This window comes from Canis lupus, chromosome 15, assembly GCF_048164855.1.
Source record: "Canis lupus baileyi chromosome 15, mCanLup2.hap1, whole genome shotgun sequence".
NCBI lineage: Eukaryota > Metazoa > Chordata > Mammalia > Carnivora > Canidae > Canis > Canis lupus.
Genome location: NC_132852.1, coordinates 34,482,487 through 34,499,847, shown reverse-complemented (window position 1 = coordinate 34,499,847; position 17,361 = coordinate 34,482,487). Strand labels below are relative to the sequence as shown.

At 39.1% G+C, this 17,361-nt stretch overlaps 1 protein-coding gene across 4 annotated transcripts in view; it reads right to left on the bottom strand.

Moving 5' to 3' along the window:
- The window catches only part of BAG4 (BAG cochaperone 4), a 43,048-nt gene that overhangs the window by 12,963 nt on the left and 12,724 nt on the right, over positions 1-17,361 (bottom strand). For 2 of the 4 annotated variants that reach the window (XM_072776453.1, XM_072776457.1), the window contains exons 2-4: positions 8,158-8,265; positions 969-1,223; positions 170-424 (exon numbers count right to left, since the gene is read on the bottom strand). In XM_072776453.1, coding sequence (XP_072632554.1) covers positions 170-424; positions 969-1,223; positions 8,158-8,265 — 618 coding nt within the window. The remainder of the gene's footprint in view (positions 1-169; positions 425-968; positions 1,224-8,157; positions 8,266-17,361) is intronic. The other 2 variants (XM_072776455.1, XM_072776454.1) reach the window with 2 other exon arrangements.

Here is a 17,361-nt window from a genome sequence, read left to right as displayed (position 1 = left end):
TAAAGTTTATTCAAAGAAAAAAGAAACCTGGTTAGGTAAAGCTATAGGCAGTAATCACCAACTTTTTGCAATTAGTCCCCATTTAACACACACTAATGCAGAAAATTTCCATGTTGTGCTCTCTCAATTACCCAAACATTGTAAGAACAATGTTTAGAAGGTCTCCTACCTTGGGCTGCTGGGGTGCTGGTGAAGGAGGTGACTGAGAGGAGGAGCTGCTGGCCCATGACGAAGTACTGTCATTCATGTAGAGATTCCCAGGTGGTGCTGAGGGTGCAGCTGAAGGCCAGGGGTAACGGGTTCCCATTCCATAAGCACCAGGAGAAGCCCATGAGTCCTCTTGTGGTCGTACAGTTGGTCCTGGTTGTGGAACACTACGATTACCATCCCCATAAGGATAATGAGGCAGGGCCATTCCAGGGTTCTAGATTGAGAGGAAGGAAATATGCTGGTCACTGCTAAAAAAAAAAAAAACCCTTAAAGTAACAAAAATACTCTAATATAAACAGACTGAGATGCTTCCTTTCTGCTTAACAGAGTATACATTAGAGGCTACTGGGCTAAGCCGTAGCATCTCTAATTAGCCATAGTTATTTCTCCAAGCCTTATAAAAAGCTTGGTTCCAAAGATATGAGGGGCAGATTCAGTGACAAACTCAGAGGGAAAAAGCTTAAAATTCAATGGCAAAAGCATAGCATGTCTGTCCCATGATATTATAAATGAGTGGATCCTTATGCTATAATGAAACACAAATATACATGATTAGAACTCCCTTTGAAGTGGACAGAAAAATAAACATGGTATCACTTGCAGAATTTTTTTTAAGTTCAGTGAAAGGCTTGAACTCATGACCCTGAAATCAAGACCTGAGCTGATATCAAGAGCCAGATGCTTAACCGACTGAACCACCCAGGCACCCCTCACTCATAGAATATTAAAATACAAAAACCCACCAGAAAACCGCTCACCTGTGAAGCAGGATATCCTGAGACCTGCCCCCTAAGAGGGGCTGCTTCAGTCTGACAATCCTGCTGAGGATACAGCCAACGGGAGACTGGGGCTGGGCTGTTGCCAGGTGAACGGTAAGTGCTTGGAACCTCTGGGGAGTAATTGCTCTGAGTATATCCAGGTGTGTAATAAGCCCCAGAGTATGAGGCAGTATTTGCCCCAGGGCCAGTGGGGTATGGTGGGCCATATGCTCCATTTGTATAAGAATTCAAACTCTGTAAAAAAGCAAAGTTGAGAGAAAAAAAAAAAAAGATGACTGAATAGAAGAACTGAAATGCCCTGGCTTAGTACTAAACTTTAAAAACTTTGGTAAGGAAAAAGATCAGTAACTAATGAAAATATGAACTCCCTAAGCAATCTCTGAAGCATTCTTTCTCTCACATATTATGACCACATATTAAATGCAGATTATCACTGTAGAGTCTGTGTTGTAACAATGAGAGTATGCTGTAAAGCATGATGAAGTGATGACCTCAGAGCAGTGCTTCTCAAACACTTCCATAAGTATACCTAACAATTCTACCTAACAGCAGAGAACTTGTGCCCACTCCCTGGGAGGGGTTCTAGGAAACTGGTGGGAAGGGCTAGACAAAGAATAAATATGATACAACTGAGAGAAGAGAAGACTAAAGAGACAGACCTAGCTCTGTCTTTGACCTCTCTGAGCTTTAGTTTCTCCAATAAAATTGGAAATCATAAACTTACCTTGTAGGATTACCATGAAAATTAAATGAGATGATATATATATATATATATATATATCTCCATAGCATAGTGTCTGGCCCTAGTATGTTCAATAAATGATAATTATTTATAATATCACTGTTGTCATTATTATGGCAAGATCAAGAAGTGAAACCAGATCTGACCCCAAAGCCCACGTTCTTTTTTTTTAAGATTTTATTTATTTATTTATTTATTTATTTATTTGAGAGAAAGAGAGAGAGAGAGAGAGAGAGAGAGGCGCAAAGACACAGGCTGAGGGAGAAGCAGGCTCCATGCAGGGAGCCTGATGTGGGACTCGATCCCGGGTCTCTAGGATCATGCCCTGGGCTGAAGGTGGCACTAAACCACTGAGCCCCCCGGGCTGCCCTGACCACAGTTCTTAATAGGCTATATTTTACAACCCAATTCCTCTTCAAATTGAATGAAAAAGTGTTACAGGTTCTAACCAATGTCTTTTTGTATCATGGTTTCTCAATTCAGAATGCTATCAAAGGACTTCAGTTTTCTTAGAATCTTGCCAGTTCTTCAAACTGTTAAACACAGCAGAGCTACCATATGACCAGCATCTCCACTCCTACATATATAATCAAGAGAACTGAAAAAACATATGTCCACATAAAAATAAGCACACAAATGTTTATAATAGCATTATTCATAACAGCCAAAAAGTGAAAAAAACCTATTTCTATCAACCGATGAATGGATAAAATGTGTTATATCCATAGAATGGACAGTATTTGGCCACAGAAAGAAACAAAGTAGCAGTACATTGCCACAACATGGATCAACATTATGCTAAAAGAAAGAAGCCAGTCACAAGATATCAAATATATGATTCTGTTAATATGACATGTCTGGAATAGGCAAATCCATAGAAATAACAAATATATTAAAGTTTGCCAGGGGCTAAGGGGAGAGAAGAATGGGGTGATAGGTACATTGTTTTTAACTGGGATGATGAAAATGTTTGGGATGATGGAAATGTCTGGAATAGACAATGAGGACAGATGCAGAACCTTGTGAATAAAATAAAAACAGATTAATTGTGTACATTTCAGGGTGAATTTTATGAAATATGGCTAAATTATATGCATATCACATTAAGCAATAACAATGCCTGCTTCTCAATTTCAGTCATAGGAATGCAGATGACACAAATACAATGTTTTTTTTTATTTTGTATCCCACAGTCTCCTATCAACCTTATCCTAAAGTTCATGTACACATAATCATTAAGAAAAATCAACTGCGGGAACCCTGGGTGGCGCAGCGGTTTAGTGCCTGCCTTTGGCCCAGGGCACGATCCTGGAGACCCAGGATCGAATCCCATGTCAGGCTCCCAGGGAATGGAGCCTGCTTCTCCCTCTGCCTATGTCTCTGCCTCTCTCTCTCTCTCTCTGTGTGACTATCATAAATAAAAAAAAAAAAAAATTAAAAAAAAAATCAATTGCTTTTATGTTTTTTTAAGTACATAAATCTTGCTCTAAACTTTAATAGGGGGACGCCTGGGTGGCTCAGCAGTTGAGCATCTGCCTTTGACTCAGGGCATGATCCCGGAGACCTGGGATTGAGTCCTGTGTTGGGCTCCTGGCATGGAGCCTGTTTCTCCTCCCTCTGCCTGTGTCTCTGCCCCACCCCCCCATGAATAAATAAATAAAATCTTAAAAAAAAAAACAACACTTTAATAGGCTCTTCTAGCTCAAAATCAATCTTAAGGGACACCTGAGTGGCTCAGTGGTTGAGCGTCTGCCTTCAGCTCTGGTTTTCATTCCAGAGTTCTGGGATCAAGTCCCACATCAGGCTCCCTGAGAGAAGCCTGCTTTGCCCTCTGCCTATGTCTCTGCCTCTCTGTGTCTCTCATGAATAAATAAAATCTTTTTTAAAAAATTAAAAAAAAAAAAAAACTACAAGCTATTCAAGAGGGCCTGGGTGGCTCTCTGTGTCTCTCATGAATAAATAAATAAAATCTTAAAAAAAAAAATCAATCTTAAAGGCATGTATCACCAAATTAATGAGAAAAAAGGGAAATGATTTTTTGGTAATGAACTAATTATTCAGCCCCATAAAGAAACTTATTTTTAGGGATCCCTGGGTGGCTCAGCGGTTTAGCACCTGCCTTTGGCCCAGGGCGCGATCCTGGAGACCCGGGATTGAATCCCACCCACATCGGGCTCCCGGTGCATGGAGCCTGCTTCTCCCTCTGCCTATGTCTCTGCCTCTCTCTCTCTCTCGCTCTCTATGTGACTATCATACATAAATAAAATTTTAAAAATACTTAAAAAAAAACTTATTTTTATTATTTCAGCCCCCACACCAACAGAAAATTAGAACAGAATTGAACATAGTATTTGACATTTGAAAACTATCAGGAGAATTACATTAGTATGCTTTATGGTGATCTGAAAATTTAATTCTGCAGAGAACATCAGTTTACAGAAAATTCTGACCTGGGTCTAAAATTCAAATTCTTTGAAAGCTGCTTAAATGCAGCTGCTTTAAAACTGTATATACTGGGCAGCCTGGGTGGCTCAGTGGTTTAAGCTCCTGTCTTCAGCCTAGGGCTTGATCCTGGAGTCCCAGGATCGAGTCCCATGTCAGACTCCCTGCATGGAGCCTGCTCCTCCCTCTCCCTCTGCCTGTGTCTCTATCATGAATAAATAAATAAAATATTAAATAAACAAACAAACAAACTGTATATACTACAGAAGCACGTGGCTGGCTCAGTAGGTAGAGTGTATGACTCTTGATCTTGGGGTTATAAGTTCGAGCCTCACATTGAGTGTAGAGATTACTTTTAAAAAATTGTATATACTACATCATGTTTTTAAAAATTATTTTCAAAGGGCACCTTGGTGGCTCAGCAGTTGAGCGTCTGCCTTTGGCTAGGTCATGGACCTAGGATGGAGTCCCACATTGGGCTCCTACTCAGCGGCAAGCCTGCTTCTCCCTCTGCCTATGTCTCTGCCTCTCTCTCTGTGTCTGTCATGAATAAAAAAATAAAATCTTTTCTTAAAAAGTTTATTTTCAGTGGCGCCTAGCTGGCTCAGTTGAAAGACTGTGCAATTCTTGATCTTGGGGTTTGGAGTTTGAGCCCCACATTGGGTGGAGAGATTACTTAAAAATAAAATCTTTTTAAAAATTTAAAAATAAAAATTACTTGCATTTAGAAATATGGTATATAGACAGGAAAAAAAGTGGAAGGAAATATAAAAATGTGACAATTATTGCTTTACTAAGGTGGCCAGATGATGGAAGACTAACTATAAACATTTCCTCATTTCCATGATGATACAACCACTGTGACAAGTAATTTGGCTATACTTAATAAGCATACACACCAAAACCTCAAAATACCAAACCCTAGAGAAGTTCTTGCCTCAAATGTGTACAACAAAAAAAAAAAAAAAAAAAAACAAAACAAAAAAAAATGTGTACAACAAAAAAGTGAAAACAATGTCAAGTAAAAAAGAAAGCTGCAGGAGAATGCTAATATGGAACTATTCACATCAAGTTTAAAAACATGGTAAATAATACTATGTAAACGCACATATTAGTAATACAGCATAAAAACACATATGAGATAATAAATATAACCTCAGGAAATAGAAGTATTTTATGTGACTTCAACTCTATTTGTTTTACTTCTTTTTAAAAATCTGAAACAAAGGCAGTCCGGATGGCTTAGCAGTTTAGCGCCGCCTTCAGTCCAGGGTGTGATTCTGGAGACCTGGGATCGAGTCTCACGTTAGGCACCCTGCATGGAGCCTGCTCCTCCCTCTGCCTGTGTCTCTGCCTCTCTCTCTCTTCCTCTCTCTCTCTGTCTCTCATGAATAAATAAATAAAAAATCTTAAAAAAAATCTGAAATTCTTTTTCCAAATGCGGCAAACTGCTGGACAAAAAGATGTACACATTTTCTGTTCTTTTTCAGTATGCTTGAAATATTTAAAATTAAATATTTGTCCTAAGAGTACAATTTTTTGACACCAAAAGAAAAAGTAACAAAAGTAAAAATAACAAGTAGGAACTACATCAAACTAAAAAAGCTTCTGCACAGCAAAGGAAACCACCAACAGAATGAAAAGGCAATGTACTAAATAGAAGAAAATATTTTCAAATCAGATATTTGATAAGAAGTTAATATCTAAAATATATAAAGAACTCATAAAACTCAATACCAAAAAAGCAAACAATCCTATTAGAATAGGCAGATGACCTAAACACTTTTCCAAAGAAGACCTCCAGATGGCCAACAGGCACCTGAAAAGGTGCTTCAACATCACTCATCATCAGGGAAATGCAAACCAAACCACAATGAGATATCACCCCACACTCGTTAAAATGGTTACTATTAAAAAGAAAAGAAATAACAAGTGTTGGTGAGGATGTGGAGAAAAGGGAACCCTTGAGCATTGCTGGTTGGAATGTAATTTGGTACAGCCACTATGGAAAGAAAAAAGTTTGGAGGTTCCTCAAAAAGTTAAAAATAGGGCAGGCCCAGTGGCCCAGCGGTTTAGCACTGCCTTCAGCCCAGGGTCTGATCCTGGAGACCTGGGATCAAATCCCACGTTGAGCTCCCTGCATGGGGCCTGCTTCTCCCTCTGCCTGTGTCTTTGCCCCTCTCTCTCTGTGTCTCTCATGAATAAATAAAATCTTAAAAAAAAAAAAAAAAAGTTAACGATAGAATGATCCAGCAAAGCTACTACTTATAACATATCCAAAGGAAACAAAAACACTAACTTGAAAAGATACCTGCATCCCCATGTTCATTGCAGCATTATTTTTTAAGATTTTATTTATTCGAGAGAGAGAGAGAGAGAGAGAGAGAGAGGGCAGAGACAGGCAGGAGGAAAAGCAGACCCCATCCAGGGAGCCTGATGTGGGACTCAATCCCAGGACTCCAGGACCATGCCCCGGGCTGAAGGCAGGCACTAAACCGCTAAGCCACCCAGGGATCCCCAATTGCAGCATTATTTATAACAGCAACCTAAGTATCTATTGATGGATGAATAAAGAAACTGTGTATATATAAACAATTTACTATTATTTGGCTATAAAAAAGGAAATCTTAAAAAAAAAAAAAAAAAGGAAATCTTGCCTCTTCCAACAACAAGGATCAAAATAAGTCAGAGAAAGACAAATATCAGGGCACCCGGGTGGCTCAGTCAGTTGTGCATCTGCCTTCGGTTCAGGTCATGATCCTTAGGTCCTAGCGAGAAGTGAGGAATCTGCTTTTCCCTCTCCCTCTGCTACTCCCCCTACGTATGTGCTCTCTTTCTTTCAAACAAAGTAATTAAAATCTTTAAAAAAGAAAGAAAAAGACAAATATCCCATGATTTCACTCATATGTGGAATCTTAGGAAAAAAAAATCTTACATTCAGAGAACAGACTGATGATTACTAGAAGTGGGACCAGAGGTACAAATGGGTGAATGGAGGGTCAAAGGTACAAACTTCCAACTGTAAGTCATGAGGATGTTATACACAGCATGATGACTATAGTTAATACCGTACTGCATACTTGAAAGTTGCTAACAGAATAAATTGTAAAAGTTCTCATCAGAAGAAAAAATTGTAATTATATGTGGTGACAGACATTAACTAGACCTAATTGTGGTGATCATTTCACAACATACACAAATAGCAAATCATTACATTATATACCTGAAACTAATATAATGTTACATGTCAATTATATTTCAAAAAAAAAAAAGTCAAACTTAAAAAACTAAGTACATGGGATGCCTGCGTGGCTCAGTGGTTGAGCTCCTGCCTTGGGCCCAGGGCGTGATCCTGAAGTCCTGGGATCAAGTCCCGCATCGGGCTCCCCGCATGGAGCCTGCTTCTCCCTCTGCCTGTGTCTCTGCCTCTCTCTCTGTGTCTCTCATGAATGAATTAAAAAAAAAAAAATCTTTAAAAAAAAAAATAAAAATAAAACACTAAGTCATTTTATATTTTTTGTTTCCAGGTCCTAAGAAGTAATATATTATGCCTTAAGGTATCTTGTATAGATATTTGCCTAGATATTTCTTTACTTCTGAGTCAAAAAGGAGTCAAAGGATAATTCTATCAGACTTTATTATTCTATCCTTTATTAGGATAGAATCCGATAAATAACAAAACGCCACACACTGACATCTCCGCGGGTTTTGAAAATAAACCAATACATTAAGAAAAAAAAACCTAGGTCACTTGTTGGTGGAACATCCAACTCTTGGTTTTGGCTCAGGTCATAATCTCAGGATCCTGAGATCAGCCCCCAGGTCAGGCTCTGAGCTCAGCCTGTAATCTGCTTGAGATTCTTTCTCCCTCCTTCTCCCTCTGTTTCTCCCCCCACGTGACACACCTCTCTCTCTCTCTCTTTAAAATAAATAAATAAAATCTTTTTAAAAAATTTCAGGAAGTCTGTCAATTTTAGTTCATACCTGGCCTTGCATTTCCGGTCTTACAGGATATGTACTTGGGTATGGAGCTCTATGTCGTGCAGGAGAATTCCAATAATTAGAATTATAGTTAGAATAAGGTGGCTGGTCCTAAGGGGGAAAAAAAGTCACTTTTAATAATATTCTCATATCATATTGAAAAGTTGATAGAGGTAAGTATAATTATCAAAAAAAGAGCAAGAGACAAAAAGCAATAGAATCCTACTATAAAATCACTCATTAAATTATTCTCATATCATATTGAAAAGTTGATAGAGGTAAGTATAATTATCAAAAAAAGAGCAAGAGACAAAAAGCAATAGAATCCTACTATAAAATCACTCATTATTAAATTCTCATCAAATTGATGCAGAAATATTATATGGTAAATCACATATCCTATAACAAAGCAATTATTGACTATCTATTATAGCCTGTTCTTATGCATTATGATACCAAATGATATATAACAGAATTCTACTATGCCAACATGAATAGCAAAACCAGAGACCTAAATTCTTTTATCCTCTCCAATCATCAACCCCATATCAAATTCATTCATTCATTCATTCAAGATTCTATTATTTATTTAAGATTTTTTTGAAAATTTTATTTATTCCTGAGAGACAGAGAGAGAGAGAGAGAGAGAGAGAGAGAGAGGGGCGCACACAGGCAGAGGGAGAAGCAGGCTCCATGCAAGGAGCACAATGTGGGACTTGGTCCCAGGACCCAGGGATCACGCCTTGAGCCAAAGGCAGACACTCAACCGCTGAGCCACCCAGGCATCCCCATCACTATAATTTAATTCGCACAAGATTATAGTTTCTTCCAATGTTAGAAGCAATATTTGCCTATCTTAAAAACTTTGGAGCTTGAAAATATTACTTCTAAACTTTACTTCAAAAACATACATCTGCAATACTCCTTTGCCTGCCACATTAGGTTTTTCCTTTACTTTCTGATATGGCTACATTTCGGCTGGCAGCCTACAACTAACTCAAGTATCAGGAATTGATAAAGACCAATTACCACTCCAAGAAGAAAGTCTAGGGCAGCCCCTAGAAAGTCTAGGGCAGAGGTTTAGCGTTGCTTCAGCCCAGGGTGTGATCCTGGAGACCTGGGATCGAGTCCCACGTCAGGCTTCTGGCATGGAGCCTGCTTCTCCCTCTGCCTGTGTCTCTGCCTCTCTCTCTCTCTCTCTCTCTCTCTCTGTCTCATGAATAAATAAAATCTTAAAAAAAAAAAAAGAAAAGAAAGTCTAGCTATGACATTAGTCTCTACAGCTTTGCACTCCCACTGAAGAGTTAATACAATGATTTGCAATAAGCCCATAAAAACTTTTTTTTTTTTAAAGATTTTATTCATTTATTTATGAGAGACACAAAGAGAGAGAGGGAGAGGCAGAGACACAGGCAGAGGGAGAAGCAGGCTCCATGCAGGGAGCCCGACATGGGACTCGATCCCAGGTCTCCAGGATCACGCTCTGGGCTGAAGGCAGGCGCTAAACCGCTGAGCCACCCGGGCTGCCCCCATAAAAACTTTTTAAGGGGGATCCCTGGGTGGCTCCACAGTTTAGCGCCTGCCTTCAGCCCAAGGCATAATTCTGGAGTCCCGGATCGAGTCCCACGTCGGGCTCCCTGCATGGAGCCTGCTTCTCTCTCTGCCTGTTTCTCTGCCTCTCTCTCTCTCTCTTTTTCTCTGCCTCTCATGAATAAATTTGCTTTGAACTTTATAGTTCTAGTTTTAAGCTTAAACAAAATCTTCAGATTGTTTAATAAATTCACTGGCAGTTGTAATCACAGAGAGTTTAATTATCACCATCTTGGCTTAACTGCACTACTTATCAGTTTCTTTTTTTTTTTTTTTAACATTTTATTTATATATTCATGAGAGATACAGAGAGAGAAGCAGATATACAGGCAGCAGGAGAAGCAGGCTCCCCGGGCCCGGGGAGCCCAATGCAGGGCTCGATCCCAGTGAGCCAAAGGCAGAAGCTCAACCACTGAGCCACCCAGGTGCTCCTACTTAACAGTTTCATAATGCTTTGTTTTCAAAGCACATAAGTATTCCATATGACGTTATACAAACTAGCCAAGTAGCATCTCCTTTACATAATACAGAAATATAGCAAGATTAAAAAAATTTTATGGGCAAACTTCAGATCATACCTACTAAATTTCTCAAGCAGGCAGATGCCCCTAATTAATGCCCTCCCTTCCTTTTCCTGGTTAAAGGGTAAGCATTTGGCTAATTGTTCTCTCCACCAAGAATTTGAATCTTAGTAGTAGAGACGAAAAAACAAGATTTGAAGCTGACTCACCCCAGCAGTGGTGAACTAATATCTAAATCTCCAGAACTGGGATCCCTGGGTGGCGCAGCGGTTTGGCGCCTGCCTTTGGCCCAGGGCGCGATCCTGGAGACCCGGGATCGGATCCCACGTCGGGCTCCCGGTGCATGGAGCCTGCTTCTCCTTCTGCCTATGTCTCTGCCTCTCTCTCTCTCTCTCTCTCTGTGTGACTATCATAAATAAATTAAAAAAAAAAAAATTCTCCAGAACTGCCCTGGTTTCTGTTCTCTCTTACCAACTCTCTTTGGTCCCCCACATTTTCACTACTTCTCCACTCTTCTATCCCTCACCCCACACACGTCCTCACTTCCTTCCTTACTCACCTTCCCAGTCCTTTGCCTCTGCTTCCCTCAGATATACTTGCCCTGCAAAAACCCAACCCAGTTTATTTTTTTTTTTAAGATTTTATTTATTCATTCATGAGACACACAGAGAGATAGAGGCAGAGACACAGGCAGAAGGAGAAGCAGGCTCCATGCAGGGAGCCTGATGAGGGACTCGATTCCTGGGCCAAAGGCAGGCGCTAAACTGCTAAACTACCCATAGATCCCCAAACCCAACCCAGTTTAAACCCAACTGTTCACTAACTTCACATCTGCACTTCCTCTAAATACTGGTGGAGAGGGGCAACTGGGTGGCTCAGTGGTTGAGCATCTGCCTTTGGCTCAGGTCGTGATCCCAAGGTCCTGGGATCAAGTCCTGCATCAGGCTCCCCACAGGGAGCCTGCTTTTCCCTCTGCCTATGTCTCTGCCTCTCTCTCTGTGTCTCTCATAAATAAATAAAATCTTATAAATACATACATACATACATACATACTGGTGGAGAGAAACACTATAAGCTCTTTGGTTTCTCTCTCAATTAGAGACCACAAATCTCAAGTAGACAGGACTGCCTACCAACCATACCACACTTCCTTAGGATGTTCATCTCACTCTCCATAACAATTATTTTACTCTTCTTGCCCCCTCAAATCTCCAATATCCTTTTAGCCCACCCCTCATTTTTTAACTGACAACTTTATCTCATATTCCACCTAAAAAAAAAAAAAAAAAAGGAAGAAGCAATCAGAGAGAAACACCATCTTCCTACTTATAAATCAAATGCACCCTATCTACCACTGTCTTCCCAGAAAGTGTGATGTGCCTCTGGCTCTATTAAAGGCCAATCCTGGGGCAGCCCGGGTGGCTCAGCGGGGTGAGTCCAGGGTGTGATCCTGGAGACCGGGGATCGAGTCCCACGTTGAGCTCCCCACATGGAGCCTGCTTCTCCCTCTGCCTGTGTCTCATGAATAAATAAAATCTTAAAAAAAAACAAAACAAAACATGAAGGCCAATCCTTTCCCCATAGGTGTGTGGCCCACATAACCTCTTTCCGTCTAAAGAATTTCATTCCTGTAGTTAGTCTATCTTTCCTCAACTCTTCCTGGTTGAGCAGATCATCCCCATTACAACACAAACCTGCCCTTAAGAGTATCCTAAGCAAATATTTAAATATATATTTAAACTACCATAACAGTGCAGCAAGTGAGTGGCATACCAATCAGTAAGATTAACAATAACCTACCCAATAATTGCTAAAAATGAATGATAGGGAATCCCTGGGTGGCTCAGCGGTTTAGCGCCTGCCTAAAGAGGTATTCCTCTTTTGTATGCCTGTCCTCTACCATGAGGCCAGCATTTGCCATATAGAAGCTGTGATTTCAGTGTGAGTCCCAGAATGAGAAGACACACAGGCAAACCAACCTAGAACCTGGAGTCACTACAGCAAACTCACAGAACACGAGCAAGAAATAAACACTTACTGTTGCAAGCCACAACTCTTAGTTGTTTTTTACTACAGGAAAAATCAGAGAATCCAATAACTAAATATCAAGTTGGTAATATAACCATGCAGGAAAAAAGAATTATTTCAAATGACTTTTAAATTATAGTACTTTTACTGTACATCTTCAGTGGAATATACTCTCAGGATAAGCTGAACTGCAAAGAAACCTAAACCTGGGGGCGCCTGGGTGGCTCAGCAGTTTAATCAGCTGACTCTTGGTTTAGGCTAAAGTCATGAACTCAGGGTCTTGGAATCAAACCTAGCACTGGGCTCCCCACTCAGTGGGAGTGTGGTCAGCGAGAGCCTGCTTGAGATTCTCTCTTGTCTGCCTCTGCTCCTCCCCACTCCACTCCTTTTCTCTCTCAAATAAATAAATCTTAAAAAAAAAAATAAATTTAGAAATTTAAACCTGTACTCATTAGTTAAGCTAGTCAACATAGCAGCATTATTTTTATTAACATCTTTACTGAGATAATACACAATTTGACCATTTAGATTGTATAATTTAACAGTTTCTAGTATATTCACAGATAAGTACATTATCAGTTTTGGAACATTTTCAAAACCTCAAAAGGATACACTGTTACCCTTTAGCTATATCCTCCTATCTCCCCATTCCCCCTGCTCTATGCTACTACTAATCTACTTCCTAACACTATAGATTTGGTTATTCTGGATATTTCATATAAATGGAATCACATATAATATCTTGTGACTGGCTTCTTTCACTTAGCACAATGTTTTTGAGGTTCAACTATGTTGTACCATGTATCACTATTTCATTCTTTTTTGTGGCCAAATAGTATTCCATTGTACACAAAATCACATTTTGTTTACCTATTCATCAGTTGATAGACATCTGTATTGTTGCCACCTTTTGACCACTATGGCTAATGCTGCTATAAACATTCATGAATGATTTTTTTTATGTGAATATACGTTATCTTGGATACTGGAATTGATAGGTCATATGACAACTGTGTTTAACAATTTGAGGAACTGGAAGCTGTTTTCTAAAGCAGCTACACCAATTTACTTTCCCATTAGCAATGAATGTGTTGAGTTCTGATTTCTCCACATCCTCATCCATACTTGTTTTTCTGTAGTTTTGTTTTTTGATAGCCATCCTAGTGGGTGTGGAATGGTATCTCACTGTGGTTTTGATTTATGGTTCCTTCATGACTAATGCTGTTGAGCATTTTTTTCATGTGCTCATTGCCCATTTTATGCCTTCATTAGAGAATTATCTATTCAGACGTTTTGCCAATTTTTAAAGTGGGTCATTGATATTTTTATTGTTTAGTTTTAAGAGTTCTTTATAGGATGAACTCAGCGGTTTAGCGTCGCCTTCAGCCCAGGGCGTGATCCTGGAGACCGGGGATCAAGTCCCACATTGGGCTCCCTGCATGGAGCCTGCTTCTCCCTCTGCTTGTGTCTCTGCCTCTATCTCTCATGAATAAATAAACAAAATATTTAAAAAATAAGTTCTTTATACATCCTAAATATATTTAGTCCCTTTTCAAATATATGATTTGTAAACATTTTATACCTTTTCACTTTCTTGATAATGTCCTTTGAATTACAGAAGTTCTTCATTTTAATGAAGTCAAATTTATCTGAATTTTTCTCTTCTTGGTTGTACTTTTGGGGTCTTATCTTAGAAAACTGTTAGGCAGGAAGCTAGGCATGAGCAACAGAGAAGGATGGACCTCAGACATCTGACAGAGAGTCCCAACCGAGGACTCCCCAGGGAAAACCACATTCCACCCATCTAGCATCAACTTGGAGTTACTACATCCTGGAAGAGGAGGAGTTCATTTTGCTGTGCTTGTCCTTATTCAACCTGTCTCTAGAATAGAAATAATGTTGCCATTTCCTACCCTATTCAGCCATTTCCACTATGTCTTGGGAAAGGACATGTGTAGTTCATTATATTATGTAATGCAGGTCTGTCACTCAAATATTGCGACCTAGGACCCACCCAAAAGAAAAAATTGATACAAGTCCACACCCCAGAAGGAGTTTCCAGGGCCATTGTCTCTCTTTTGACTGGCCTGCTGCTCCCCTGCAGTGTGCTTTAATAAAACTTTGTTCTGCTTTCCTTTTACTTTGCCGTACTGTAATTCCTTACTGAGGCAGCAAAAAGAACTAAGGCTTCTTTCTTTCCCTTTACATCTAACTCTTGGTGACATAACCACAGCCAAATCCAAAGTAGTGAAGATTTACTCTTTATTCCTTCTAAGAGTTTTATAGTTTTAGATCTTACACTTACGTCTATGATCCATTTTGAGCTTTTATATATGAGTCCAACTTTATTTTTTTAAAGATTTTATGTATTTATTCATGAGAGTCACATGAAGGAACAGACATAGGCAGAGAGAGAAGCAGGTTCCACGCAGGGAGCCTGACGTGGGACTTGATCCCGGGTCTCCAGGATCACACCTGGGCTGAAGGCGGCGCTAAACTGCTGAGCCACCAGGGCTGCCTGAGAGTCCAACTTTATTGATTAGATATGGCTATCCAGTTGTCATGGTATTGTTATGTTGTGCCACAGACTATTCTGTCCCTCTATTAAATGGTCCTGGCATCTTCTCAAAAATCACTTGACCACAGACACATGAATTTATTTCTGGATTCTCAATTCTATTCCATATAGATGTATAGGTTACACATGTCTTTTTCTTTCTTCTTCTTGCCTAATTGCCCTAGCCAGAACTTCCAGGATAGTGTTGAGTAGTAGTGGCAAGGGAAGATATCCTCATCTTGTTCTGATCTTAGGAAAAAGCATCTAGTCTTACATCAATAAATATGCAGTTGGCTATGGATGTTTTATAGATGCCCTTTATCAGATTGGAGAAATTTCCTTGTATTCCTGGAGTCATTTTATCAAGAAAGAGTTTTGGATTTTGTCAAATGCTTTTTCTACACCTATTGAAATAATTGTAGAGGTTTTATTTTTTTGATTAATATGGTATATTGCATTGATTTTCAGATGTTAAACCAACTTTGCAGTCCTGGAATAAACCCGACTTGGCCATGGTATATAATTCTTTTTATGTGTTGCTGGATTTGTTGTTTATTTGTTAGGATTTCTGCATCCGTATTCCTAAGATACACTGGCCCATTTTCTCTTCTTGTGATGTCTGTCTGGTTTTGGTATCAGGGTAATAATGGCTACACAGAATGAGTTTAGCAGTGTTCTCTCCCATTTCTCAGAAGTATCTGTGAAGAATTGGTGTAACAGTTCTTTAAATGTTTGGTAGAATTCAGTAGCTTACCTGGGCTTATACTTTCTTTGGGGTAGTTTGTTTTGTTTTCTTACCAATTTAATTTCTTTACTTGTTATAGGTCTATTCAGATTTTCTATTTCTTCTTGAGCTAGTTTGGGTAGTTTGTATCTTTCCAGAAATTTGTCCATTTCCCCTAAGTCACCTAATTTATTGATATACAAGTATCCACAATATTCCATTATAATCTTTTTTATTTCTGTAAGATCAGTAGTAATGTTCCATCTTTCATTTCTTTTTTTTTTTTTTTTTTTTAATTTTTATTTATTTGTGATAGTCACAGAGAGAGAGAGAATGAGGCAGAGACACAGGCAGAGGGAGAAGCAGGCTCCATGCACCGGGAGCCCGACGTGGGATTCGATCCGGGTCTCCAGGATCGCGCCCTGGGCCAAAGGCAGGCGCCAAACCGCTGCGCCACCCAGGGATCCCCCATCTTTCATTTCTGATTCTAGTAATACAAGTCTCTCTTTTCCTGTGTGAATCTAGCTAACGATTCATCAGTTGGGTTGATCTCTTCAAATAACCAGCCTTTGGTTGCACTGATTTCCTTTACTATTTTTCTATTCTCTCTTAGATTAATTTCCACTCTTCAAGATCAAGAGTTGCACACTCTACCAACCAAGCAGCAAGATGCTCTGCCACTCTTATTATTTCCTTCCTTGTGCTTGCTTTAGGTTTAGTTTGCTCTTCTTTTTCCAGTGTCAAGATGGAAGAGTACAGTACTGATTTGAAATCATTATTCTTTCTTTTTTTTTTAAAAAATTTATTTATGTGAAGGGGGGAGGAGCAGAAGGATAAGGATAGCAGACTCCACACTGAGCCCCAAGTGGGGCTTGGTCTCACTACCCTGAGATCATGACCTGAGTCAAAACCAAGAGTCACATGCTTAACCAACTGAGCCACTCAGGAACCCTGAAATCATTATTCTTTCTTAATATAGGCATTTATACCTATAAATTTCCTTCTCAGCAGTACTACTTTACCTTCATCTTAGGAGTTTTAGTATACTGTGTCTTCATTTTCATTTATCTCAAAGTATTTTTTAATTTCCCTTTTGATTTCTTCTTCAATCTGCTAGTTATTTAGGAGTGTTTTATTTAAGGGACGCCTGACTGGCTGAGTCAGTAAAGCATGAGACCCTTGATCTCAGGGTTGTAAGTTTGAGCCCCATGTTGGGTGTAGAGATTACTTAAAAATAAAATCTTAAAAAATATATTAAGGAGTGTTATATTGAATTTCCCAAGGTCTTTCCTACTACTATCTAATGTTTTTACATTATGGCCAATTGTATTATTTCTATCCTTGTATATTACGATTTGTTTTATGGCTAGCATATGGTTTATCTTGAGAATGTTCCATGTATACTAGAGAAGAATGTATATTCTGTTGTTGGGTGGAGGGTCCTATAGATGTCTGTTAGGTCTAATTGGTTTACATGGTTGTTCACATCTTCTATTTCCTCATTAATCTTATATCCAGTTATTCTATCCATTATTGGAAGTAGAGTACTGAAGTCTCTATTGGATTGTCCATTTTCCCCCTTTGTTTTTGTAAGATTTTGCTTCATGTATTTTGGGTATTTTGTTATTAGATACATATATTTTTATAGTTATTTTATCTTCCTGATAGATTACCCTTTTTATCATGTCCCACTTTATCCCTAGAAACATTTTTTGTTTTAAAGTTTACTTATCTGATACTGTATCGCTACTAGTTTTCTTCTAGTCACTGTTTGCATATTTCTTTTT